The sequence below is a fragment of the Rana temporaria genome, chromosome 3, assembly GCF_905171775.1.
Source record: "Rana temporaria chromosome 3, aRanTem1.1, whole genome shotgun sequence".
NCBI classification, from domain to species: Eukaryota; Metazoa; Chordata; class Amphibia; order Anura; family Ranidae; genus Rana; species Rana temporaria.
The window spans coordinates 444,054,060-444,080,796 of NC_053491.1; the positions used below are offsets into that span (position 1 = coordinate 444,054,060).

The 26,737-nt window shown below is 46.4% G+C and overlaps 1 protein-coding gene across 1 annotated transcript in view; it reads right to left on the reverse strand.

The window, feature by feature from the left end:
• CNN1 (calponin 1) overlaps positions 1–26,737 on the reverse strand; it is a 67,980-nt gene that overhangs the window by 15,162 nt on the left and 26,081 nt on the right. The window contains exons 2-3 of the mRNA XM_040346509.1: positions 6,609–6,730; positions 2,564–2,630 (exon numbers count right to left, since the gene is read on the reverse strand). Coding sequence (XP_040202443.1) covers positions 2,564–2,630; positions 6,609–6,730 — 189 coding nt within the window. The remainder of the gene's footprint in view (positions 1–2,563; positions 2,631–6,608; positions 6,731–26,737) is intronic.

Here is a 26,737-nt window from a genome sequence, read left to right on the forward strand (position 1 = left end):
CAAAATAAAAAGGCTGCGTCACATATACCACCATATGTATGTCATGTAGGTCACTACCGTCAGTGTATGTAGGTCAGGTAGGTCTAGTGCAGGGGTCTCCAAACTTTTCAAACAAAGGGCCAGTTTATTGTCCTTTAGACTTTAGGAGGGCCGGATTGTGGCCAGCAGAGGCAGAAAATGTCCCGGGCCCAGCACCAGTGAAAATAAATATGGCCTTAGGGTTGGTGGTCAATAGGGGGAGGAGTAGTGCACCTATTAACTACTTGCCGACCTGCCGCCGTCATTCTACGGCGGCAGGTTGGCTCTCCTGCGCGAGAGCCTGTAGCTCTACGTCGGCTCTCTCGCAGGCAACTAGGGGCGTGCGCGCGCCCCCCGCTCGCCCCCGACTCCCGTGCGCGTGCCCCGCGGGCGCGATCGCCGCTGGGCACACGCGATCGCTCGTTACAGAGCGGGGGCCGGGAGCTGTGTGTGTAAACACACAGCTCCCGGTCCTGTCAGGGGGGGAAATGCTAATCCTCTGTTCATACAATGTAGATCAGTGATTTCCACTAGTGAGGCCACCCCCCCCCCCACAGTAAGAACACACCCAGGGACATACTTAACCCCTTCCCCGCCCCCTAGTGTTAACCCCTTCACTGCCAGTGGCATTTTTATAGTAATCCAATGCATTTTTATAGCACTGATCGCTATAAAAATGCCAATGGTCCCAAAAATTTGTCAAAAGTGTCCGAATTGTCCGCCATATTGTCGCAGTACTGAAAAAAATCACTGATCACCGCCATTACTAGTAAAAAAAAATATTAATAAATATGCCATAAAAATACCCCCTATTTTGTAAACGCTATAACTTTTGCGCAAACCAATCAATAAACGCTTATTGCGATTTTTTTTTATGAAAAATATGTAGAAGAATACGTATCGGCCTAAACTGAGGAAAAAAAACGTTTTTTTATATATTTTTGGGAGATATTTATTACAGCAAAAAGTAAAAAATATTAATTTTTTTCAAAATTGTCGCTCTATTTTTGTTTATAGCGCAAAAACGAAAAACCGCAGAGGTGATCAAATACCACCAAAAGAAAGCTCTATTTGTGGGAAAAAAAGGATGCCAATTTTGTTTGGGAGCCACGTCGCACGACCGCGCAATTGTCAGTTAAAGCGACGCAGTGCCGAATCGCAAAAAGTACTCTGGTCTTTGACCAGCAATATGGTCCGGGGGTTAAGTGGTTAATAGGAGGAATAGCATCCCCTTGGGGATATTGGTGGAAGATCTAGTGCCCCATTGTTGGTGTCAGTGGGAGGAATAGTGCCCCAAGGGCCGGATAAAGGTTAGCAAAGGGCCACATCTGGCCCTCGGGCCGCAGTTTGGAGACCCCTGGTCTAGTGTATGTAGGTCAGGTAGGTCACGGACCAGCAAAATAAAAAGGCTGCGTCACATACACCACCCCCCCCCCCCCCCCGTTTCCAGCCTTGGACTTCGGCTAGGGTTGCCACCTCATCCCTTTAAAACCGAACACATATTAATTACACAGGTTCTGTGGCTAATTAAGGTGGTAATTAGACTCACTTGGTGCCTTACCTGCATTAAATTAGCCTCAGAACCTGTGTAATTCATATGTGTTCGGTTTTAAAGGGATGAGGTGGCAACCCTAACTTCGGCCTGAAGCCCCTGGTCTTTTTGACACCTAGCAACGCCCCTGCTCTCCACCTAGTCTAATTATGGAGGAGATAAACATGGTGGAGAACAAGTCAGGACGTACCAGTGTCTGTATTATGACAAACAGGGGTCTTTTTGTACAGAATATGACAAACAATGAGTGATAGCAAAAAATGACCCAGTGGTCCATGCTTTTACCAAGCTTTCTAAAACCCTTCAGTGGGGGGCTTTAATACTCTATTGCCACGTATATGCATGCAGCCAGTACCAGCACTGTGACTACGCTGTCACTGACAGCTCCTGGTCACTGTTTGCGATCCTAAGCTAGTAGGACAGACCAGGGCCGTCTTAATAGCATCATGGGCCCCTGGGCAAAGTAATGCTCTGGGGCCCCTACAATGATGACAGTGCAGGTAAACAGACATCAAGAAGGTAGGAGGCAGACTGCTTCCCCTGTGTATCTATCACTCTCAGTACCAACATGGGGCCCCCAATTTCGGGGCAGCTTGGGTTTCCAGCTGCTTTGGGGAAAGTGCAGGGCCCCCCCATGCAGCTGGGGCCCCTGGGCAGTGCCCAGGTGTGCCCTCTAATTAAGACAGCCCTGGGACAGGCTCCCAACCATGTGAACCAATAACAATGATCACACGATCAAGAAGGTCAGGAAACACCTCCAGCATTAAAACCCCCTTACAATTTAATTCAAAATCATTGCTAGACTCTGTTCCAAGCAGCCACCACTTTTTCAGTAAAATAGTCATTTTTATTGTTACGCTTGAGCTAATCTCCTTCTAGTTTGGGGTCACGTCTCTGTCTTCTTGATCCCAGCTTCATATTGAAAATACTGCGCTCCTGAACTTCATTCATACACTTAATATATTTAAAGGTTTCACCCTCTGAGCTTATTACCTGGTGCCAGTTCTGTGTAGACTCATTGATCTTCTTGACGGCGCCAGGCTGCAGCTTGTTAATTAATCTGTGGATAGAAGAGGGCTACTCTGGTTATACAGAACAAGTAGTGTCAATAATCAACCCCAACCCCACCACTACCACCAAAGGCCAAGGACTACCTCCTCCTCGGCCACCGCAGACTCATCTCAAAGCAAAACAAAAGAAGGAGAACTGGAGACACGCATCAGAAGGGCAGCTCTTGTATTATCACCTTAAATCAAAATCTATATGGCGCGTTAGAGTAGAAATTCAATACGAGCCTTACTGTAGGGCAGGGGTCTCCAAACTGCGGCCCGAGGGCCAGATGTGGCCCTTTGCTAACCTTTATCCGGCCCTTGGGGCACTATTCCTCCCACTGACACCAACAATGGGGCACTAGATCTTCCACCAATATCCCCAAGGGGATGCTATTCCTCCTATTAACCACTTAACCCCCGGACCATATTGCTGGTCAAAGACCAGAGTACTTTTTGCGATTCGGCACTGCGTCGCTTTAACTGACAATTGCGCGGTCGTGCGACGTGGCTCCCAAACAAAATTGGCATCCTTTTTTTCCCACAAATAGAGCTTTCTTTTGGTGGTATTTGATCACCTCTGCGGTTTTTCGTTTTTGCGCTATAAACAAAAATAGAGCGACAATTTTGAAAAAAATTAATATTTTTTACTTTTTGCTGTAATAAATATCTCCCAAAAATATATAAAAAAACGTTTTTTTTTCCTCAGTTTAGGCCGATACGTATTCTTCTACATATTTTTCATAAAAAAAATCGCAATAAGCGTTTATTGATTGGTTTGCGCAAAAGTTATAGCGTTTACAAAATAGGGGGTATTTTTATGGCATATTTATTAATATTTTTTTTTACTAGTAATGGCGGTGATCAGTGATTTTTTTCAGTACTGCGACAATATGGCGGACAATTCGGACACTTTTGACAAATTTTTGGGACCATTGGCATTTTTATAGCGATCAGTGCTATAAAAATGCATTGGATTACTATAAAAATGCCACTGGCAGTGAAGGGGTTAACACTAGGGGGCGGGGAAGGGGTTAAGTATGTCCCTGGGTGTGTTCTTACTGTGGGGGGGGGTGGCCTCACTAGTGGAAATCACTGATCTACATTGTATGAACAGAGGATTAGCATTTCCCCCCCTGACAGGACCGGGAGCTGTGTGTTTACACACACAGCTCCCGGCCCCCGCTCTGTAACGAGCGATCGCGTGTGCCCAGCGGCGATCGCGCCCGCGGGGCACGCGCACGGGAGTCGGGGGCGAGCGGGGGGCGCGCGCACGCCCCTAGTTGCCTGCGAGAGAGCCGACGTAGAGCTACAGGCTCTCGCGCAGGAGAGCCAACCTGCCGCCGTAGAATGACGGCGGCAGGTCGGCAAGTAGTTAATAGGTGCACTACTCCTCCCCCTATTGACCACCAACCCTAAGGCCATATTTATTTTCACTGGTGCTGGGCCCGGGACATTTTCTGCCTCTGCTGGCCACAATCCGGCCCTCCTAAAGTCTAAAGGACAATAAACTGGCCCTTTGTTTGAAAAGTTTGGAGACCCCTGCTGTAGGGTATACGGCATGCGCCGTCCGTGGAATTTCACAGTGTGCATTGCTCCAAAGTACGCTGCAAGGATGTCATTGGTTTCGTAAATTACGTCCAGCCCTATTTGCGAACGACTTACGCAAACAACGTAAAAAATTCTAATTTCGACGCGGGAACGACGGCCATACTTAACATTGCATGCGCCTCCTAATAGCAGGAGTAACCTTACGCCGAAAAAGCCTAACATAAACAACGTAAAAAAATAGCGTCGGGTGTACGTAAATTTGTGAATTGGCGTATCTAGGTCATTTGCATATTCTACGCCGAAAGCGACCGAAGCGCCACCTAGCGACCAGCTTAAATATGCACCCTAAGATACGACGGTGTAAGAGACTTATGCCAGTCGCATCTTAGGCTAATGTCGGCGTATCTTGCTTTCTGAATACAGAAAGAAGATACGTCGGCGCAGATTTGAATTTACGCGGCGTATCTATAGATACGCCGGCGTAAATTCTCTCTGGATCAAGCCCAAAGTCCACAGAAGATGGGCTTTGGTGCTAGCCTACAAGTGGCACATGAAAGAGGAAGTAAACCCCCCGGCCGATTTATTTTTATTTTTTTACTTAACATTCAATAGCTCCGGGACTGAGTGTTGCCGCCCCTCATATCCCCTCCCACTTTAGTTGATTGATGGGCCTTTAAGATAGACCCAGAGCATGACGCTGTACGCTTCCTGACGACGTGACATCTTCACGAAACGTACGTCGAGGCTTACAGGTCACGCTCGACCCACTGACTTCCTGGTCCCGCTGGCTCTCTCCTTCCAGAGGGTTGGAACGCACGCCATCGCACGCTATCGCGGCTCTGCAGGCTCCATTGCCGGCGACGGGACTACATCTCCTCTCCCCATATTATCTTACGTCCTCAACCTCAGTGCCGGGGCTAGGCACCCCTTCAAGTAAGAGGCCATTTGGCGTTTGTTCTTCTGTTTTATCCAAATAAAACGTTATTATTCTATGGCGATTTTCTTTCTCTTGTTTTAAATACTTCATGTGGCGTGGAGTGTGGCGGTATCAAGACTGCGAGATCATAGCCTGGAAAATTATCTCTAATCTGCTTAAGTGACCCCTTTTTAACTAAAGTGGTCCATTATTTGCGGTAAGGTGCCATCCATGAGCACTTTGGTGGTCTGTCTTTATCTTGGTGAAGGTGGAATATCTTCTATCTACTTACATTGAGGATCCACTATTATTATATATATATGGACTTTATTTTTGGCACAATTTTCACCCATTTGTTGTGCACTATTACCAATTGTTTTTTAAAACATTGTGTATAATTTGTTATGCATGGTCACTATTTATTTTAATCAAATGTTCACTGTATTCACATCCACTCATTTAAACCTAGGTCATCCCCTTTCTTTATTTGGTTGCATAATTCACTATTTTAGTGTTATGAACACATATCAGCTAGCGCCTCTTAATTTTTATTTCAATAGCTTATTACAAGGGATAATCGATTGAAATCGGCCTTAAAGGTGTTGTAAAGGTAACATTTTTTTCCCCCCATCCTTCCATTTTGCTTTTAAATGTCCTTATTTCTTCCGAGATATCCTCACTTCCTGTTCTTCTGTCTGTAACTACACACCGCAATGTGAGGCTTTCTCCCTGGTGTGGACTGTCATGCTCGCCCCCTCCCTTGGACTACAGGAGAGTCAGGATACCCACTAACACACAGCTCATGTCTCTATCTGCAACGTAGAGAGCGTCCTGACTCTCCTGTAGTTCAAGGGAGGGGGCGAGCATGACACTCCACACCAGGGAGAAAGCCTCGCATTACTGTGTAGAGTTACAGACAGAAGAACAGGAAATGAGTATTTCTCAGAAGAAATAAGGACATTTACAAGCAAAATGGAAGGATGAGGTAAGTGAAGGAGGACTGCACTAAGGTAAAGGAAGCTATTTAGGAAAAAAATTATACCTTTACAACCCCTCTAAGGTGTTTGTATTCTCTTCATTTCCGGGTATTGACCGCACCATTCTTAGTGCTGTTTGCTGAATCTGCTCTTAAAGTCAATTCCGCCCTTACTCTGTTTCCCTTAGGAAATCTCGCGCATGCGCCGTAACACTGTAACCAAGGAAGGAGATAAACACTGCAGCATCGCGAGACTTCTCCTCTGTGCCGTTCAGAGGTGAAGAGGCTAATACAGAAACGGAACACTTTAGGTGCCGTTAATGAACGATCCTACTGCGCAATCGCGCATGACGTCATCTAAGATTAAAAGACGATTTACATGGAAAAGACAACAGTAAGCGATCAGCTGCCTGTGTTATCTACTTTATGAACAGATAAAGTTGTCGAGGAGAGTTTACAACCACTTTGATACTTATGACCCCTAGAATGTATTGCCCTTCTTCTCAGGTCTTGGTAAATCTGGTTTGCTGTTTCGTAGATACTCACTCGCACAGTATGACTCCATCCTTCAGAGACTCCATGAACTTATTCCCAATATTCCTCCCGGTGGTCCTCTCTATCCATTCTTTCAGCTCGGCCTCCCTCTGTGGGTCATATTTTGATGCCAACTGAAAAAAAGACAAGGGAGTGTGTCAGCGTGGTTCTGTAAACTTGTCATTTATATGACATTATCCAGTTGTGGGTTCTCCAAGGGTGATGTTCTTTACAGCTGGCATACCAGTCCTATTTAAGGGTATTATGGGGACCAGTGTTGCCAACCTACCAGATTGAAATTTACTGGCATGACACCCGAAATTTACTGGCGCAGCCACGTTTTTACTGTAATTTCACAAAAGTTACTAAATTAAATTTTTAGGTGCAAATTCCAGTATTTAGGCTAAAGACAAGTACTCTAGGCAAATAGCAATGTGATTTAAGGTAAATATTAAGGTAAAAACATAATTTTTTGTTATTTTCGATATAAAAAGGGCAAATTATTTAGTCACATCACCCCCTGTCTCCATCCCCCTCTGCCACCAACACCCCCTGCCTTCACCCCCTTCTGCGGTGCCACAATCCCCTCTGCCTCCAATCTCCCTCTCTCTCCAATCTCCCTCTGCCTCCAATCTCCCTCTGCCTCCAATCTCCCTCTGCCTCCAATCTCCCTCTGCCTCCAATCTCTCTCTCCCTCCAATCTCCCTCTGCCTCCAATCTCCCTCTCTCTCCAATCTCCCTCTCTCTCCAATCTCCCTCTGCCTCCAATCTCCCTCTGCCTCCAATCTCCCTCTGCCTCCAATCTCCCTCTCCCTCCAATCTCCCTCTCCCTCCAATCTCCCTCTCTCTCCAATCTCCCTCTCCCTCCAATCTCCCTCTCTCTCCAATCCCCCTCTGCCTCCAATCTCCCTCTGCCTCCAATCTCCCTCTCCCTCCAATCTCCCTCTCCCTCCAATCTCCCTCTCCCTCCAATCTCCCTCTGCCTCCAATCTCCCTCTCCCTCTGCCTCCAATCTCCCTCTGCCTCCAATCTCCCTCTCCCTCTGCCTCCAATCTCCCTCTGCCTCCAATCTCCCTCTGCCTCCAGTCTACCCCAGGCCCCCTGCCTCCAATCACCCCCTGCCTCCATCCCCCTCTGCGGTGCCACCAACAACCCCTGTCTCCATCCCCACCCTCTGCGATGCCACCATCCCCCTCTGCAGTGCCATCATCACCCCCTGCCTCCAATCACCCCCTGCCTCCAATCTCCCCCAGGCCCCCTGCCTTCAATCATCCCCTGCCTCCAATCTCTCCCTGCCCCAATTGCCCCCTGCCTCCATCCCCCTCTGCATTGCCACCGCAGCCACCATCACCCCCTGCCTCCAATCTCCAAGCCAAACCGATCTCGGCTATTTTTACTGGCACATTTCCGCAACCACGGACATTTACGAACGGGGGAAAAAAGTGCCCGTTTTTACGAACTGTCCATAAAAATACGGACGGTTGGCAACACTGATGGGGACAAATTACCAAATGGCTGACTCAGAAATCTACACACCAGAATACCACTCTTTTTAACAACCTCAGCACAAAATGTTCTTACTATATTATCAATGACCAAAGAGTTGGTTTACTTCATCTATGATAGTCACACATTTTAAAAATGTGTGACACAATGATATTGTGTGATGTGACAATGTACACACTATCATAGGCTATGCGTGGTTCACTTGAGTCGTGATGGTACAATATATCAGAGTAAAAGCTTTAATGGATGATTGCTGGAAAAATATTGTTCTCCTAGGATCCACTTTAATGAAACAACAACGTATTTATTATTTTGATTATTATTATTATTTTTTTCTATAAATTTTACTGTGTATTAAAACGGCATACATCATATATAAATGTAACAATAGAAAATAATTAGGTTCAAAATCATATAACATTTCACTTAAAAAAAAAAAGATGTGCGCTTAATATGTTCAAAATGTGAATTTTGCAATACAAGGTATAGCATCTTATACACACAGGGGGTTATTTACTAAAGGCAAATCCACTTTGCACTACAAGTGCAAACTACAAGTACAAAGTGCACTTGAAATTGCACTTGGAAGTGCAGTCGCTGTAGATCCGAGGGGGACATACAAGGAAAAAAAAAAAATCAGCATTTTAGCTTGCACATGATTGGATAATAAAATCAGCAGAGTTTCCCCTCATTTCAGATCTACCCAGTGCTTTTTTTTCTCAGACAATAGGTGCAGGAACTCCCCCGGGTCACCCCTTTTCTCCACCCCCTACCCACCTCCGAGCACCGTCCCTTGGTTCCATCCCCCTACCCATCTCCCAGTACCGCCCCTTTTAGACAATACAGAACCAAGTATCATTTTTTTTAAGTAATTTGTATGGAATTTGGTAATGATATCAAGAAAATCCAGATCCCCTGCAGCCAGCAACAATAGACCCTGCTAACAGCAAAGGATCAACCCACAATAAACCCCCCCAGCAACATAAGACTCCCGGCAGCATCAACAGATCTCTGCACAGCCAGCATTAACAGACTCTCCGGCAGCCATCAGCCAACAATAGACCCCTCCCCCCAACAGTAGATCTCTTTCAGCAACAACTGACCCCCCCAGCAACTTAAGATCTCCCACCAGCAACAATAGACCTCTTCAGCAACAATAGACCACCCCCTGCAAAAAAAGATGCCTTGCAGCTAGAATAGATGCCTCAGCAGTGATCATCAATACCCTGCATCACACCCCGCAAACCCCTTGTCATTACATACAGTCAGTCCAGGAGGTGCCGGAACTGCGTTCCCTCGCGTTCCCGCTGAAAAAAAGCCCTGGATCTACCCCTCGGATTTACAGCGACTGCACTTCCAAGTGCACTTTCAGTGCAATTTCAAGTGCACTTTGCACTTGTAGTTTGCACTTGTAGTGCAAAGTGGATTTGCCTTTCGTAAATAAAGACATCATGGGGCAGATCCACAAAGATCTGCACCGGCGCAGCGTATCTAAGATACGCTACGCCGCCGTAACTTACTTGGCTTTGGTTTGAATCCTCAACGAATTTGCGCCGTAAGTTACGGCGGCGTAGTGTATCTCTCGCGGCGTAAGGGCGCGGAATTCAAATGCGGCAGGTAGGGGGCGTGTTTCATTTAAATGAAGCGCGTCCCCGCGCCGAAACGAACTGCGCATGCGCCGTCCCTAAAATTACCCGCCGTGCAAGGACGTCATTGTTTTCGACGTGAACGTAAATGGCGTCCAGCCCCATTCACGGACGACTTACGCAAACGACGTAAAATTTTCAAAATTATACGCGGGAACGACGGTCATACTTAACATTGAGTACGCCACCATATAGCAGCTTTAACTATATGCCGGAAAAAGGCGAACGGAAACGACGTAAAAGAATGCGACGGCCGCTCGTACGTTCGTGGATCGTCGGAAATAGCTAATTTGCATACTCGACGCGGAAAACAACGGAAACGCCACCCGGCGGCCGCCGGAAAATTGCATCTTAGATCCGACGGCGTACTAAGGCGTACGCCTGTCGGATCTAACACAGATGCCGTTGTATCTTGTTTGGTGGATACCAAAACAAAGATACGACGTGCAAAATTTGAAATTACACGGCGTGTCAACAGATACGCCGGCGTAATTTCTTTTTGGATCTACCCCCTTATCTTTGAAGTTATATGTAACATTTGTCATTTCAAAGCTGTAATGATCTGTGTAGGACCAATTTCGATCAGATATTGGCTATAGATTTAGGAGGGAAATAATATAGGGAGAAAAAAAAAAGGTATGAGCAATTGTGGTTTAATATTTCCTTCTCTTTCTTTCCTTATTTTCTGCTTTTTTATTAGTTAATTAATTTCATTATTATTTAATACATTTAAGATTATTTAATTAATTTAATTAGCCGATTTAATTAATTTAAGTTATTTATTATTATTTATTTATTTATTATTTAATTATTCGATTTTTGTATAGAGGGTCCTTTTACCTCATTATAGATCTTATAAAATAGTATCCTTCTCATCCTCTTGTATTTTATTGTATTGTAACTGTATTGTCTCCCTTTTATAATGTAAAGCACTGCGTGAAATGTTGGCGCTCTATAAATCCTGTATAATAATAATAATAATAATAATAATAATAATAATAATAATAGGTAAGAATGCTTCCACTTTGCATGATGGGTTTTTCCATAATAAAGTCTCAGGCTCTGTGCTGCCACACAGTGGTCATTTAGCTAACTGCAGACACATCATGTTCCCCCCAGTCTGCCAATCAGCCCAGACACCTGCAGATATACACAGTGCTCAGGACTCAGTGTAAAAGTTTTATAAACTAACACTCATGTCAAGTGCTGTGGAAATAAACATAATGTCTGTTTTTTTTAATAGCAAGTACATGAAGTTTAACAATTCACAATTTAAAAAAAAAAAAAAATCTGAGCTGTCACTCTATTCCAATAATATAAAAATCACATTCAGATACTGACATGCATCTCATTGGCAGAAGCACAGGGGGCTCAGGATGGAAGTGTTTTTGAGCCCCTGTAATAGACACTGATTGAGCCAGTCCTCCGCTCTATCACGGCCTCCCATGTTTATATGGCTGCTTCACCCTCAAGAGACTTCTATTTTCTAAAGCTTACAATCATTTTTCTATGGAGCCCTAAATGGAGATTGTAGTAAGTCTGTAGCAAGAACAGAGTTTGCGTTATTCTGGATGTTTATCTGAATGAAGTTATGGTTGTAACATTCACGTTTTTATATTATTGATGTACCATATTTCTTCTACACACAGAGATGCAGATTGTGAGACTGGTCACTGTGTGTGTATTTGGTCATCCTTCCTGCTTAACAACTGCAGAGATCAAATTCCACCGACAGTATTGTGTTTAGTTAGTGACACTAGACTGGTTGACTTTCATTGAGATAGGGGAATTCTAAAGCTAGGTTTCAATGTGTGGCTAAATGACCATGCTTCTGAAAAGCAATCTGCATCTGGATTGCTTTTCAGAGGTGCTTGACAGGCAGTGAAGGGGCAATATAGTTGAGATGGGTGGTGTTACCAACATGCAGTTGAGCTGCATTTTTTGTGCCCTCCCTAAGCTGCAAAGCAGTAGGCAGGGGTGTACAGGGGGCAGTAGACAGGGGTGTTGTAGACAGGGGTGTACAGGGGGCAGTAGACAGGGGTGTACAGGGGTGTATAGGGGGCAGTAGACAGGGGTGTTGTAGACAGGGGGCAGCAGACAGGGGTGTACAGGGGGCAGTAGACGGGTGTTGTAGACAGTAGTGTACAGGGGGCAGTAGACAGGGGTGTACAGGGGGCAGTAGACAGGGGGCAGTAGACAGAGGTGTACAGGGGGCAGTAGACAGGGGTGTTGTAGACAGTAGTGTACAGGGGGCAGTAGACAGGGGTGTTGTAGACAGTAGTGTACAGGGGGCAGTAAACAGGGGTGTACAGGGGGCGGTAGACAGGGGGCAGTAAACAGGGGTGTACAGGGGGCAGTAGACAGGGGTGTACAGGGGGCAGTAGACAGGGGTGTACAGGGGGCAGTAGACAGGTAGACAGGGGTGTACAGGGGGCAGTAGACAGGGGTGTACAGGGGGCAGTAGACAGGTGGACAGGGGGCAGTAGACAGGGGGCAGTAGACATGGGTGTACAGGGGGCAGTAGACAGGGGTGTACAGGGGGCAGTAGACAGGGGTGTACAGGGGGCAGTAGACAGGGGTGTACAGGGGGCAGTAGACAGGGGTGTACAGGGGGCAGTAGACAGGTAGAAAGGGGTGCAACAAATATCCCCTCCCCCCCCCCCCCCATTGCATTAATGGGTAGAACCACTGCCAAACGTGACCCATTCATGCAAATGGGGACGCACTACAAAAGCTAAGGAGCAGCTTATTATACTTAGAGCCCGTTCACACTATGGCATTGTGGCAACCCCTTGGCAATACAGGTGAAATGCATTCTGGATGACACTTCAATGCACCTTTTAACCACTTGCCTACTGGGCACTTTCACCCGCTTCCTGCCCAGGCCAATTTTCAGCTTTTAGCGTTGTCGCACTTTAAATGACAATTGCGCGGTCATACAACACTGTACCCAAACTACATTTTTATCATTTTCTTCCCACAGATATTCCCACAGATATATCTTTCTTTTGGTGGTATTTAATCACCTCTGGGGTTTTTATTTAAACACCGAAAATTTTGGGGGAAAAATAGCAACTTTTAATTGTTTGTTATAACATTTTGCAAACGGTAATTTTTATCCTTCACTGATGAGGCTGCACTGGTGGGCACTGATGAGAAGGCACTGATAGGTGGCACTGATGGACATTAATAGGCGGCACCAATGGGCACTGGTAGGCGGCACTGATAGGTGACACTGATGAGGAGGCACAGATTGGCAGCACTGGTGGGCACTGATGAGAAGGCACTGATGAGGAGGCACAGATTGGCAGCACTGGTGGGCACTGATGAGAAGGCACCGATGAGGAGGCACAGATTGGCAGCACTGGTGGGCACTGATGAGAAGGCACCGATGAGGAGGCACAGATTGGCAGCACTGGTGGGCACTGATGAGAAGGCACTTGATGGGCACTGATAGGTGGCACTGATGAGGAGGCACAGATTGGCAGCACTGGTGGGCACTGATAGGCAGCACCGATGGGCACTGGTAGGCGGCACTGATAGGTGACACTGATGAGGAGGCACAGATTGGCAGCACTGGTGGGCACTGTTGGGACTGCACTGATAATCAGTGCCCGGATTATCAGTGTAGATGTCCCTTTTAGAGAAGCCAGTTATCGTCTCTCTTCTCCTCTCCAGATGCTGTTAGCATGAGGAAGGGAATGCCGATAGGCGGCTTCTGTTGCCATCCGTGATCAGCTGTGATTGGACACAGCTGACCATGTGGTAAAGAGCTGCTGATTGGCTCAATATGTGATCAGCAGTATCGTCCGGACACTGATCACAGAGCGCGCCCCTCAGCGGGCACGATCGCATGCACACCATCATATGACAGCATCCCAGAACTAGACGACCGTACTGTAGCCGCCATTCGGCTATATCGCTGTTGGGAAATGGTTAATAGACATGCAATGCAGTATAAGCAATGCGCTTCGATGCCTGTCAATGGAAAGGTGTGTTGAGATGCTATTTAGAATGAATTGCACCACAGTGCACACAATTGCAGCAATTCTTAGTGCAAGGGGCCCTAACATTCATTGATAATATTGTTTACATTAAAGTGCACCTAACAGTCAATTTTACAAGTCTGCATGAAAACATTCCTGAACTGTCACAATATGCCACCTTTTCAAAAAAGTTTCACCTTTAGTGAACATAAAGCAGTTCCTGAGCTCTGGGCAAGAGCCTTTCCATAGGCTGAGATTATGACATTATTTGGCTGTTGACAAGAGAAGGTATTTCTACCATCACCCCCCCCCCCCTCCTGAGATCACTCAGACTATACAATGTAACAGGAGTAAGTCATAAAATGGAGACTGTATATAGCTGTCTGGGTGCTTGTGAAGATTCCGTGTGCCTGGCTGTGCAGGAGTTGGAAATCCTAGTTCATCAGCAGTCCCTGCGGGGGTGTGCTACAAGTAACTTCTGACAAGTTTTCCTGACACCAAGAGAAAAAAGGTGACAAGGGAGGGAGCTCCAGCACACAGCCTGTGATTGACAGTGTCAGCTCTGCTCCTCTGTTTTGTGTGAAGGGGGGGGGGTGTCCCCTCCACTCCAATCAGCTTTCACCGATCTCTGCAACTTCAGCTCCCTGCCCCACCTTCTTTCTGAAAACTCAAACAGGCTGTATAAATTCTGAACTTGGAATGGCTGTAGTGGAGAGACGGCTGTAGATAGACAGGTATAACCTATGTAGGAAGATTGGCTTTATCTTTGTGTATCACCTGAGACCAATCACTTCACTGGGTTTATGTAAGGCTTTACAACCACTTTAATGCATATGTAAGCAGTAGGGTGTTAATGCACCAAAACTTGCGTTGTCATGTGATTCTCTCTCCTAGAACACTGATGTCACATGACATCCCTCTAACCACAGATTAGGTGCCATGCCAGGAGGATGTGGAAGGTGAGGAATGTATCCAGCATGGATGAGGAACGTGTGGGTGGGCGAATTCCAACCCTCAGGGGCATAATTCTGGCGTCTGGGAGGTTTATATAAAGAACAATGACCCAGTAAATCTTAGTGTGAACCAAGTATGCAGCTATGCAAGAGATGAGCATGCCAACATTCACCGCATGCCAGGCTGATAGGACCACACAGCGGTCTGGGGGGTGGGGGGGTGACAGATCCTGGGGTAGGTGAGCAGGGACTGGAGAGAGAGGACTGAGAGGCGGAGGATCAGCAGGACTAGAGGACCGGAGCAGGAGAAACTAGCAATGTCACAGGTGGTGTGCAGAGAGAGGAAGATCAGCAAACCAGAGGATCAGTAGAGCTGGGGGTTACTACTGAGTGGGGGATCAGCAGAGCTGGGGGTTAATACTGAATGGTGGATCAGCAGCGCTCAAGGTTATTACTGAGTGGTGGATTAGCAGAACTGGGGTTTACAATTGAGTGGGTGAACAGCAGGATTGGGTGTTACTACTGAGTGGGGGATCAGCAGCCCTGGTGGTTAATACTGAATGGTGGATCAGCAGCGCTCGTGGTTATTACTGAGTGGTGGATTAGCAGAACTTGGGGTTACTATTGAAATATTGGACTGCCTTTCTCTTTTCGGCTAAGATAAGGAGGCTGATTTACCAAAGGAGTTGAGAATCTTCGGGGTACTTCAAGATACTATACGTTTCTTATCTCCTAGGTGGATCAGCAGCGCTTGTGGTTACTACTGAGTGGTTGATCAGCAGAACTGGGGGTTACTATTGAGTGGGGGGAACAGCAGGGCTCTGGGTTATTACTGAGTTGGGGATTAGCAACCCTGGTGGTTACTACTGAATGGTGGATCAGCAGCGGTCAAAGTTACTACTGAGTGGTGGATCAGCAGAACTGGGGGTTACTATTGAAATATTGGACTGCCTTTCTCTTTTCGGTAGAGATAGGGGGGGGGTTAAATAAAGGAGTTGAGACTCTTCGGGGTACTTCAAGATACTATGCGTTACTTTCCTATCACCTCCTAGGTGGATCAGCAGCGCTCGTGGTTACAACTGAATGGTAGATCAGCAGGACTGGGGGTAAAAATTAAGTGGGGGAACAGTAGGACTGGGGGTTACTGCTGAATGGGGGATCAGCAGCCCTGGTTTTTACTACTGAATGGCGGATCAGCAGTGCTCGTGGTTACTACTGAGTGGTGGATCAGCAGTGCTCGTGGTTAATACTGAGTGGTGGATCAGCAGATCTGGGGATTACTACTGAGTGGGGAATCAGCAGACCTGGGGTTTACTATTGAGTGGGGGATCAGCAGAACTGGGGGTTACTACTGAGTGGGGGATCAGCACACCTGGGTTTTACTACTGAGTGGGGGATCAGCAGAACTGGGGGTTACTACTGAGTGGGGGATCAGCAGAACTAGGGGTTTCTACTGAGTGGGGGGATCAGCACACCTGGGGTTTCCTACTGAGTGGGGGATCAGCAGAGCTGGGGGTACTAGTGAGTGGGGAATCAGCACACCTGGGGTTTACTACTGAGTGGGGGATCAGCATAGCTGGGGGTACTACTGAGCAGGGGTTCTGCTGAATGTGGGTATTAATAAGCTGAGGATCTGCTGAACATGAAAATATCAATGAGCTGGGGTTCTGCTGAACGAGGATACTAATAAGCTAGGGATTTGCTAAACAGGGTTACTAATGAGATGGGGATCTGCTGAGTGGGGGTACTACTGAGCTAGGGTTCTACTGGCCCCCTTTAAAATGTAAAAAAATTAAAAATCAGCACACATACACAGGGCATATGCCAAGCTAAAGCATCACTGAAGCATCATTGAAACGCCACCGAAGTGTCACCGGAGCACCACAGAAGTATCAAAAACCCAACAAGAAAGCATGTTGAAGCGGTAGGCACTTTAATGTGTGTTAAAGTTGAACCCTAATATGAATAAAAGATGAGATCAGAGGAATGTATACCTAGAAGGAATAAGAAAAGTAGTAGCATTCTATGGCCCAGATTCACGTAGGGAGCGCGTATTTGTGAGCGGGCGTAACGTATCCTATTTACGCTACACCTCCGCAACTTTGACAGGCAAGTGCAGTATTCACAAAGCAAAGTTGCGGCGGCATAGCGTAAATAGGCCGGCGTAAGCCCGCCTAATTAAAATATGGAACATGTGGGCGTGTTTTATGTCAATGTATTGTGACCCCACGTAAATGACGCTTTTTACGAACGGCACATGCCCCGTCCGTGAAAGTATCCCAGTGCACATGCTCCAAATTAACCCGCAAAAAGCCAATGCTTTCGACGTGAACGTAAATGACGCACAGCCCTATTCGCGAACAACTTACGCAACAACGATGTAATCGACGGAAAATTTGACGCTGGCCCGACGTCCATACTTAACATTGGCTGCGCCTCATATAGCAGGGGTAACTTTACGCCGGAAAAAGCCTAACCTAAACGGCGTATCTGTACTGCGATGGCCGGGCGTACGTTCGTGAATTGGCGTATCTAGCTGATTTACATATTCTAGGCGTAAATCAGCGTACACGCCCCTAGCGGCCAGCGTAAATATGCAGTTAGGATACGACGGCGTAGGCGACTTACGCTGGACGTATCTTATAAAAATTCTGGCGTATCTGATTCTTTGAATCAGGCGCCAAGATACGATGCCTCAGACTCAGAGATACGACGGCGTATCTGGAGATACGCCGTCGTATCTCCTACGTGAATCCGGGCCTAAAAGTATAGAGAGACCCAGCAGAGCAGACATGGTGTAGGGGAAGCTCAGGAATGGATGACCACGCAGTGTCACCAGACGCACTCCCCTCTCCTCTGCCAAGCCAAACACTGACAGATCTGGAATTGACCAAACTAGGATGAGAAAAGGGACAAGTGGTCACACCGATCCAAAACCAACACAGCGCCCCTCCCCCCACACTCTGACCATTGAGGATCATTATGATATGATGAGAACAGGTGTCATGAGAATCAACAGACTGCTAAAGACTTTAACGACACAATAGCACAGTCGCCAAATTGCTGCGTGTACGCTCCCGCCCTGGGGAGAGCAAATCTCACATTGTGCCCGTGCCAAAAGCTTTCCTTAAAGAGACCATGCCATTTCCCCATTCATAAAGCTCATTTACAAAGTTGACCGCACCTTCTAACCAATGGCGGGGCAAGGTTTTCTGTGCATAAGAAGAAAAGGCCGAAATGTGATCCATAAGCCCTCCATGAGCTTTGAAGTACCTTTCAGGTGCTGCCTGCTTTGCAGGGCCGATCCTAGGGTCACAGGCACCTGGGTGCAGAAATATTTCTGGCGCCCCCACATGGGCGTCTTCATTTTACCAACTCCTCCCCTTTTAGGGTTGCCACCTGTCCAGGAATCACCCGGACAGTTCGGGTTTGGGATCTTGTGTCCGGGTTTCAGTCTGCAGTTATTTAGACTGGGCTGTGGCTCCCCAAGTAACTGAGGTAGTCACACAAAAATCTGTTGCCATTCGGGAGATGCGGGCCGCTGTCTGGGGGCAGGTTTGGCATCACTGAGGGGGAGCCATGATGTCAGCAAGAGCAGTTTGGCCACACCCACTGTTTGCCGCAGCGCGCTGCATTACCACTCTCCTTGAGGCCCCAGGTCTTTTATAATCCTATTGTGTATACTACAAAAAAAATGTGCCCTGTGCCGCTAAAGTGTTCGGGTTTGGCTTGAAGAAAAGGTGGCAACTCTATCCCCTTTACAGATGTTTCTATGGCTTCTGTTAGAGAGTCTGTTAGATGTTCGGCGCCCCCACCTCTGCAGGCACCTGGGTGCAATGCACCCTGTGCACCCTGCCTAGGATCAGCCCTGCTGCTTTGCGCTTTCCTTTGGCTCAAGCGCCCAAGACAGCAGCCTTATCTGCCTGCCCCTTGACCCGGGTCTGCTCTCCTGATAGCCCACCAAGGTATTCTCACCCATACATAGCTCCCAACTTTCCCTGATTTCGAGGGACTGTCCCTGATTTGGAGCCTCTGTCCCTCCTTCCTCCTCGCTTGTCCCTCATTTTGGTCTGATCTATACAGATGTATATAAAATGCACTTTTTATCTTTCAAAAAGTGTTTCCCAGCGCTAAACCTTTCATCCAATTTCTAAATTGCTGCATTTTTAAATTTTAAAAGCCAATATAAAGGAATAGTAACGGTAAAAAAAAGTCCTTGTGTATTTAATTAACCTATTTTTGTGTTAATTTTCCTTTAAGGGGGCATGGCAGGGGCGTGTCCTAGGCCTTCATATGTTTGATAGTAGGTGTCCCTCATTCCTATCTCAAAATGTTGGGAGGTATGCCCATATGCACCCCTTCATCCCCAACCTGATCCTTCAGGTTGCTATTATGAAGTGTAGGTTCCGAGTACACAGAAACATGTGACCACCTCCACGTGACAGTATTTGGAGCAGAGCACTCATTTGCTAGTAAGGGTGGGTTTGGGTTCAGCCATACTTGGAAAAAGGTGGTGGCCCAATCACTAGGCTGGAGCCGACTGGGCCGGTACTGACAGAATTTTTCTGGGTATGGACCAAAACCAAGCTCATCCCCAGGTGCTAGGCTCTAACAGTGAAATGGGGCAGAGGATGTCCTCTATCTGTGTAAGCTCCAATGCCATCCAACACCAAAGCTTATTCAAGGTGGATCAGTACACATACCTTGTTGGGAGGTCTAACAGAAGACACTCTCCCTCTGCTCGCAGTGGGCAGGTGACAGGCAGGGCTGTCTTAATGTATGGGCAACCCCTGGGCATTGATTTCTGTAAGCTCAAACAAGCTGTATAAATTCTGGACTTTAAACAGCTGTAGAGAAGAAAAGACTGCCGATAAATGGATACAACCTGTGTAGGAGGTATACATGATATATGTGAGGGTTTACAACCACTTTAATGTTTCCCCTTAGAAAAAAACAAAACTTTATTGCACATTGAATATATATACAAAAACACTATATACTCCCCCTCAACCTATAACCTCACTTAACTGAAGAAGGATGAGAAGACTTTAATGGCCCATTTACATTTGTGCAGTGTCTCATGTCCCCCCCCCCCCCCAGGTAGTACAGACAGACACCCCCCCCCCAGGTAGTACAGACAGACACCCCCAGTAGTATGACTCCCAGCGGTGTGTCCCACGAGTGCGGGCTCCTCCTCCTCTGTGGGTGTAAACAGAGAGGAGGGCCGCCGCCGTGTGTACCAAGATGGCCACGGCTCCGGAGCTAGGCCGAAGCCGCGGCCTTTCCTAATGTTATGGCCGTATTCCTTCCCTATTCTTCACTGTGGCGATGTCATTGATCGTGTGTTCCCTGATATAGGGAAACACGATCAATGACGTCCAGCCCCGCCCCCCTACAGTTAGAAACACAGATGAGGTCACACTTAACCCCTTCAGCGCCCCCTAGTGGTTAACTCCCAAACTGCAATTGTCATTTTCACAGTAAACAATGCATTTTTAATGCATTTTTTGCTGTGAAAATGACAATGGTCCCAAAAATGTGTCAAAATTGTCCGATGTGTCCGCCATAATGTCGCAGTCACAAAAAAAAAAAAAATCGCTGATCGCCTCCATTAGTAATAAAAAAAAAAAAAAATTATAAAAATGCAATAAAACTATCCCCTATTTTGTAAACGCTATATATGTTGCGCAAACCAATTGATGAACGCTTATTGCGTTTTTTTAACCAAAAATAGGTAGAAGAATACGTATTGTCCTAAACTGAGGGAAATTTTCTTTTTTATATATTTTTGGGGGATATTTATTATAGCAAAAAATAAAAAATATTGAATTTTTTTCAAAATTGTCGCTCTATTTTTGTTTATAGCGCAAAAAATAAAATCCGCAGAGGTGATCAAATACCACCAAAAGAAAGCTCTATTTGTGGGAAAAAAAGGACGCCAATTTTGTTTGGGAGCCACTTTGCAAGACCGCGCAATTGTCAGTTAAAGCGACGCAGTGCCTAATCGCAAAAACTGGCCAGGTCCTTTACCTGCCTAAAGGTCCGGGTCTTAAACGGTTAATCACATCTATATAGATCAGACCAAAATGAGAGACAAATGAGGAGGAATGAGGGACAGAGGGACATTGCTCCAAATCAGGGACAGTACCTAGAAATCCGGGACAGTTGGGAGCCATTTCTTGGTTGGCATCCTCATTGTTGCTTTGTAGGGAGCCATATGTGACTAGTATGCAGTAGTTTCCTATTGCCATGACAGCATGCATTGAACCATTAAGTTGTTATCTGATGCATGTGGTCCTAACATGTGCTGTACTGTGGGAGGCAGGTGCGGCGTCATGTTTATCCTCAGGACTTCGGTGGCAGGTAGCATTACGAAGGTGGTGACTGCTTGCTGTGCCGGGTATAAAGCAAACCCGTCACCTTCTCTAATAAAGTTGACAACAATGACAGCTCTTCACAGCAACCCCAGGTAGGTGTCAATCCTGGACCTCCGTCTTGCCTTGCAGCTCTTATTACACATGAGAACAATGCAAATTAGCAGTTCTGTGATTATCATTTGGGTTACCCTTTCTAGCCCATCATTTCCAAAAATGGATGAGATTTGCTTGTTTCATCACGGGAAAAAAACAGCTTCCAGTTGTGGTGTTGATGCCAAGGGACAAAACAGGGCTTATAAGGTTCTGCAAAGTACAGCCAGGATGTATAAAGTATGCAGAGTGATTTTTATGGAATTACATTGTTAAGTGTCTCTGATTAGCCGTATACAAAGCTCCCCAGGACTTGGCTGGGCTAGTCTACCCACAGGGAAAGCTAATGAAAAGCTATTTCTAACATTTAAATTGGATAGGGTATGTAGGAGAGAAGGAACCAAATGGACCTCCTAATATAGAAGGCCTTTACATGTCATCATTCCGGCAACAGAATGAAAAAAACGAAAGAAATGTATTTCCTAAGTCAGGATAATGGTCAAAGGCACGCCACCCTTTTTTATGCCACTATCGGTAAAACTATAGACCATGGGCCAGATTCAGAAAGAATGGCTTAAGTTTAGGCGGGCGTAGCGTATCTCATATACGCTATGCTGCCGTAACTTAGAGAGGCGAGTACCGTATTCACAAAGAACTTGCGCCCTAAGTTACGGCGGCGTAGCGTAAATGGGCCGGCGTAAGCCCGCGTAATTCAAAGTAGGGGTCAAATTTTCTCCCTAAGTTACGCCGGCTCAATGCTTAGTTGACGTGAACGTAACCTACGCCCATCCCCATTCACGTACGACTTTCGCAAACGACATAAAATACGATGCTGTTCCGACGTTTCCGACGTCCATACCTTAACATGACTTACCCCTGCTTTTATAAGGGGTAAAAGTTACGCCGGTCGTACGCCTTACGGAAACAGCGTATTTTAATACGCCGGGCGCAAGTTCGTTCGTGAATCGGCGTATCTAGCTCATTTGCATATTAGACACGGAAATATAAGGAAGCGCCCCTAGCGGCCAGCGTAAATATGCACCTAAGATACGACGGCGTAAGAGACTTACATCAGTCGTATCTTAGACAAATTCTGGCGTATCTGATTCTATGAATCAGGCGCCGAGATACGACACCTCACATTCCGACTTACGACGGCGTACCTGGAGCTACGCCGTTGTAAATCCTTTCTAAATCTGGCCCTATGTGATTTTCCTCGGGCCGCCAGTACCACACTGGCGGCCCAAGGAAAATCCCATGGTAGAACCACAGATTTAAAGCATATCTAAAGCCCAAACTATTTTCTTTGGTTGTTGATTGCATAGAGAAGGGTCAGTACCATTCTCTTACTTTCAATCCTGGTGATACCAGAAGAAAAGATGAGAGTAAATCAGCCTATCAAGCTTTAAATATACCGGTAGGATTTTTTACTTACATGTTTTCCCTTATTCCGACAACAAATGTTCGATGTGAGCTTGTTGTCAGAAAATCCGACCGTGTGTAGGCTCCATCAGATATTTGCTGTCGGAATTTCTGACAACAAATGTTTGAGAGCTGGTTCTCAATTTTTCAAAAGTTCTTGTCGTAAATTCCGACCGTGTGTACACAATTCAACGTACAAAAATCCTACGCATGCTTGGAATCAATTAGACGCATGCTTCGAATCATTGAACGTAATTTTTCTCAGCTCGTCGTTGTACGTAAACGCGTTCTTGGCGATCGGAATTTCCGACAACATTTGTGTAACCGTGTGTATGCAACACAAGTTTGAGGGAACATCCGTCTGAAAAAAAAACACGGTTTTGTTGTCGGAATGTCCGATCGTGTGTACGCCACATCAGTGGCCATTGTGAGAAAGATTGAAAGTAAGGGAAAATCCAACATTTTGAGTTGTCACCAGAACAGAAACACAGAGGAAATCTTTGTTCTGAGACATGTCTTTTGGTGGCAACTGTCCAAGAAGGCATTTCTCTCACTTTGAAGGGATTTCCTATTATTTAACGTTGTGTCTACAGGACAGTAAACTAGCTATACATCAGTAGAATATTGTTCAAGCAGGAGAAACCCTCTCCAGAGGGTCATCACTACAGATTTTCCGTCAGGAACAAGGGAACCTTCAGATGGTCATCACTGAGGATATTCCGCCAGAAATGGGGGAAACCTTTTCAGATGCCCATCACTGAGGCTAGACCACTAGGAACAGGGGAACCTTCTTTAGAGGTTCATTACTGAGGATAATTCACTAGGAACTCTGAGGACATACGATTGAGAGCAGGGGAAGCCTCTCCAGAGGGTCGTCACAGAGGATATTCTACTAGCAAAGGGGAAACCCTCTTCAGAGGGTCATCAATGAGGATAAGCCGCTAAAAACTTGGGAACCATCCTTAGAGAGTAATCACTAAGAATATACCACTAGAAGGACATCACTAAGGATATACTGCTAGGAATGAGGGAAGCCTCTCCAGAGAGTCATCACTGAGGATACACAGCTAGGAATGGGGAAACATATTTTAAAGAAGGCCACCATTAAGGATATACCACTAGGAACAGGTGAACCCTGTTTAGAGGATCATCATTGAGTATAATCACCAATAAAAGGGAGAACTATCTTCTGAGGGTTGTCACTGAGAATATTCTGCTAGGAACATGGGAACCCCCATTTAGAGGGTCATCACTAAGGATATTCTGCTAGGAACATGGGAAGCCTCTTCAGAGGGTCATCAGTGAGGATATTCTGCTAGGAACGTAGGAACCCCCTTCAGAGGGTTATCACTGAGGGTATTCTGCTAGGAACAAAGGAACCCCCTTCAGAGGGTCATCACTGAGGGTATTCTGCTAGGAACATGGGAACCCTTTCCAGGGGTCATCACTGAGGATATAAAACTAGGAATGGGGGGAACCCTTTCCAGGGGGTCATCACTGAGGATATAAAACTAGGAATGGGGGGAACCATTTCCAGGGGGTCATCACTGAGGACATAAAACTAGGAATGGGGGGAACCCTTTCCTGGGGGTCATCACTGAGGATATAAAACTAGGAATGGGGGGAACCCCTTTAGAGGGTTATCACAGAGGATATTTCACTAGGAACAGGTGAACTATCTTCCGAGGGTCATCACTGAGGACATATAATTAGGAACAGGGAATCCCTCTCTAGATGTTCTTCACTGAGGATATTTCACTAAGAACAGGGGGAACCTTCTCTACAGCATCATCATCACTGACATACCACTGGGAACAGGGAAAGCCTCTCCAGAGGGTCAGCTTTGAAGACATACCACTGGGAGCAGGGTATTGGGGAAGCCTCTCCAGAGGTTCATCACTAAGGTATATATCCTCCTTGGAACAGAGGAGCCCTCTTTAGAGGGTCATCACTGAGGATATCATACTAGAAAAGGGAACACTTTTCAGAGGGTCATCAACGAGGATATACCGCTAGAAACTTGGGAACCATCTTCAGAGAATCATCACTAAGCATATACCACTAGGAACAGGTAAAATCTCTCCAGAAAGTCATCATCAAGGATTTACTGCTAAGAACGGGGGAAGCCTTTCCAGAAGGTCATCACTGAGCATTTACCGCTAGGAATGGGGGAACCTTCTTCAGAAGGCCAACACTGAGCATACACCACTAAGAACTGGGGAACCCTGTTCAGAGGGTCATCACTGATTATAATCTCTAGGAACAGGGGGAACCATCCCCTGAGGGTCATCACTGAGGACAGATTACTGGGAGCAGGGGAAGCCTCTTCAGAGGGTCATCACTCAGGATATTCTGCTAGGAACATAGGAACCCCCTTTAGAGGGTCATCACTGAGGGTATTCTGCTATGAACAGGGGAACTCTGTTCAGAGGGTCATCACTGAGGGTATATTCTGCTACAAACAGGGGAACTCTCTTCAGAGGGTCATCACTGAGGGTATTCTGCTATGAACAGGGGAACTCTCTTCAGAGGGTCATCACTGAGGGTATATTCTGCTACGAACAGGGGAACTCTCTATAGGGGTCATCACTAAGGTTATCACTAAGGTTATACTGCTAGGAATGGGGAAACCCTTTCCAGAGTGTCATCACTGAGCATATACCACTAGGAATGGGGGAATCCCCTTCAGAGGGTCATCACTGAGGATATTTCAATAGGAACAGGTAAACTATCTTCAGAGGGTGATCACTGAGGACATACCATTAGGAACTGGCAAAGTGGAACTCTCTTCAGAGGGTCATCAATGAGGTTATACTGCTAGAAGCTTGGAAACTTTTTTCAGAGGGTTATTGCGGCGTTACTTCTAAGGTACGTGACATTTATTATCATGCCGCTTTTAATGCAAATCACCAAGAATGATTAAAAAAAAATGAAAAAAATCCAATGGCTGAAAGCGTTGTTATCCGCTATGAACTGCAACGTCAATTTTGGGTGGAGCGACGTGCGGACGCCTCTATGATTTATACACACAAGGGTTAAGCTTGCAGCTATTGCGGCGTTACTTATAACGTACGCAACATTTATTATAATGCCCCTTTCAATGCAAATCACAGAGAAAGATTTTTTTTTTTTAATCCAATGGGTGAAAGCGCTGTTATCCGCCGTAAACCGCAGCGTCAGTTTTGGGTGGAGCGGCGTACGGACGCCTCTATGATTTATAACCACAAGTGTTAGGCTTGCGGCTATTGCAACGTTACTTCTAACGTACGCGACATTTATTGTAATGCATCTTTTAATGCACATCACCAAGAATAAAAAAAAAAATCCAATGGCCGAAAGCGTTGTTATCTGCCGCAAACCGCAATGTCAGTTTTGGGTGGAGTGGCGTACGGACGCCTCTATGATTTATACACTGAAACAGACAAGGGTTAGGCTTGCGGCCATTGCTGCGTCACTTCTAACGTACGCGACATTTATTATCACGCCGCTTTCAATTTTCCCAAAAATAGCTAAAAGGTCAAATATTTCCTCATCCAAGTTGTTATTTCTCTCCGCCGCGCATCCAAAGAACTCCGCCATCCAGCCAGAAAATGAAAAAAAAAAAAAAAAACTAGCTTCCCTGCGAGCGCAGACTGAGAATTTCTGATTCAGGAATGTTCTGCTGCAGGATTGCCATTAATTGCCAAGGTTCTAATTAGTGACTGTATGAATGGGGAGGGGGAGGAGGCGAAGAGGGGGGTGTTGGATGTGAGTGAAGAGCGATGGGGAAGAAGGGGGGGACCCTTCACACCTGGGTCTGTCCCCCCCCCCCGTATACAGCCAACTTCACCAATAGCCTTATATAGTAGAGGCATTCCATGGGAGAGCGCAGGCAGCCTTATATGGTGCTCGCTCGCTTCCAGGGACGATTATGTTCTTTGTAAAGAAGCCCCGAAGCTCCCGGCTGGCTGGGACATGCGAGGGGTTAACCGAAGCCAGCCCGCCGCTTGTGCTCCCAGACTGCTAAATATGTCATTTATACCGAGGGCTGCTCTCTGTCAGGATGGCGTACGAGGTGATTGGCGTAGGGGACGGCGGCGGGAGGGGGGATCTGTGCGTCTGCGGCGGGAGGGAGACCCCCCATGTGCTTGCTTCGATCCCCTCCAATCCCGCCATCCATAC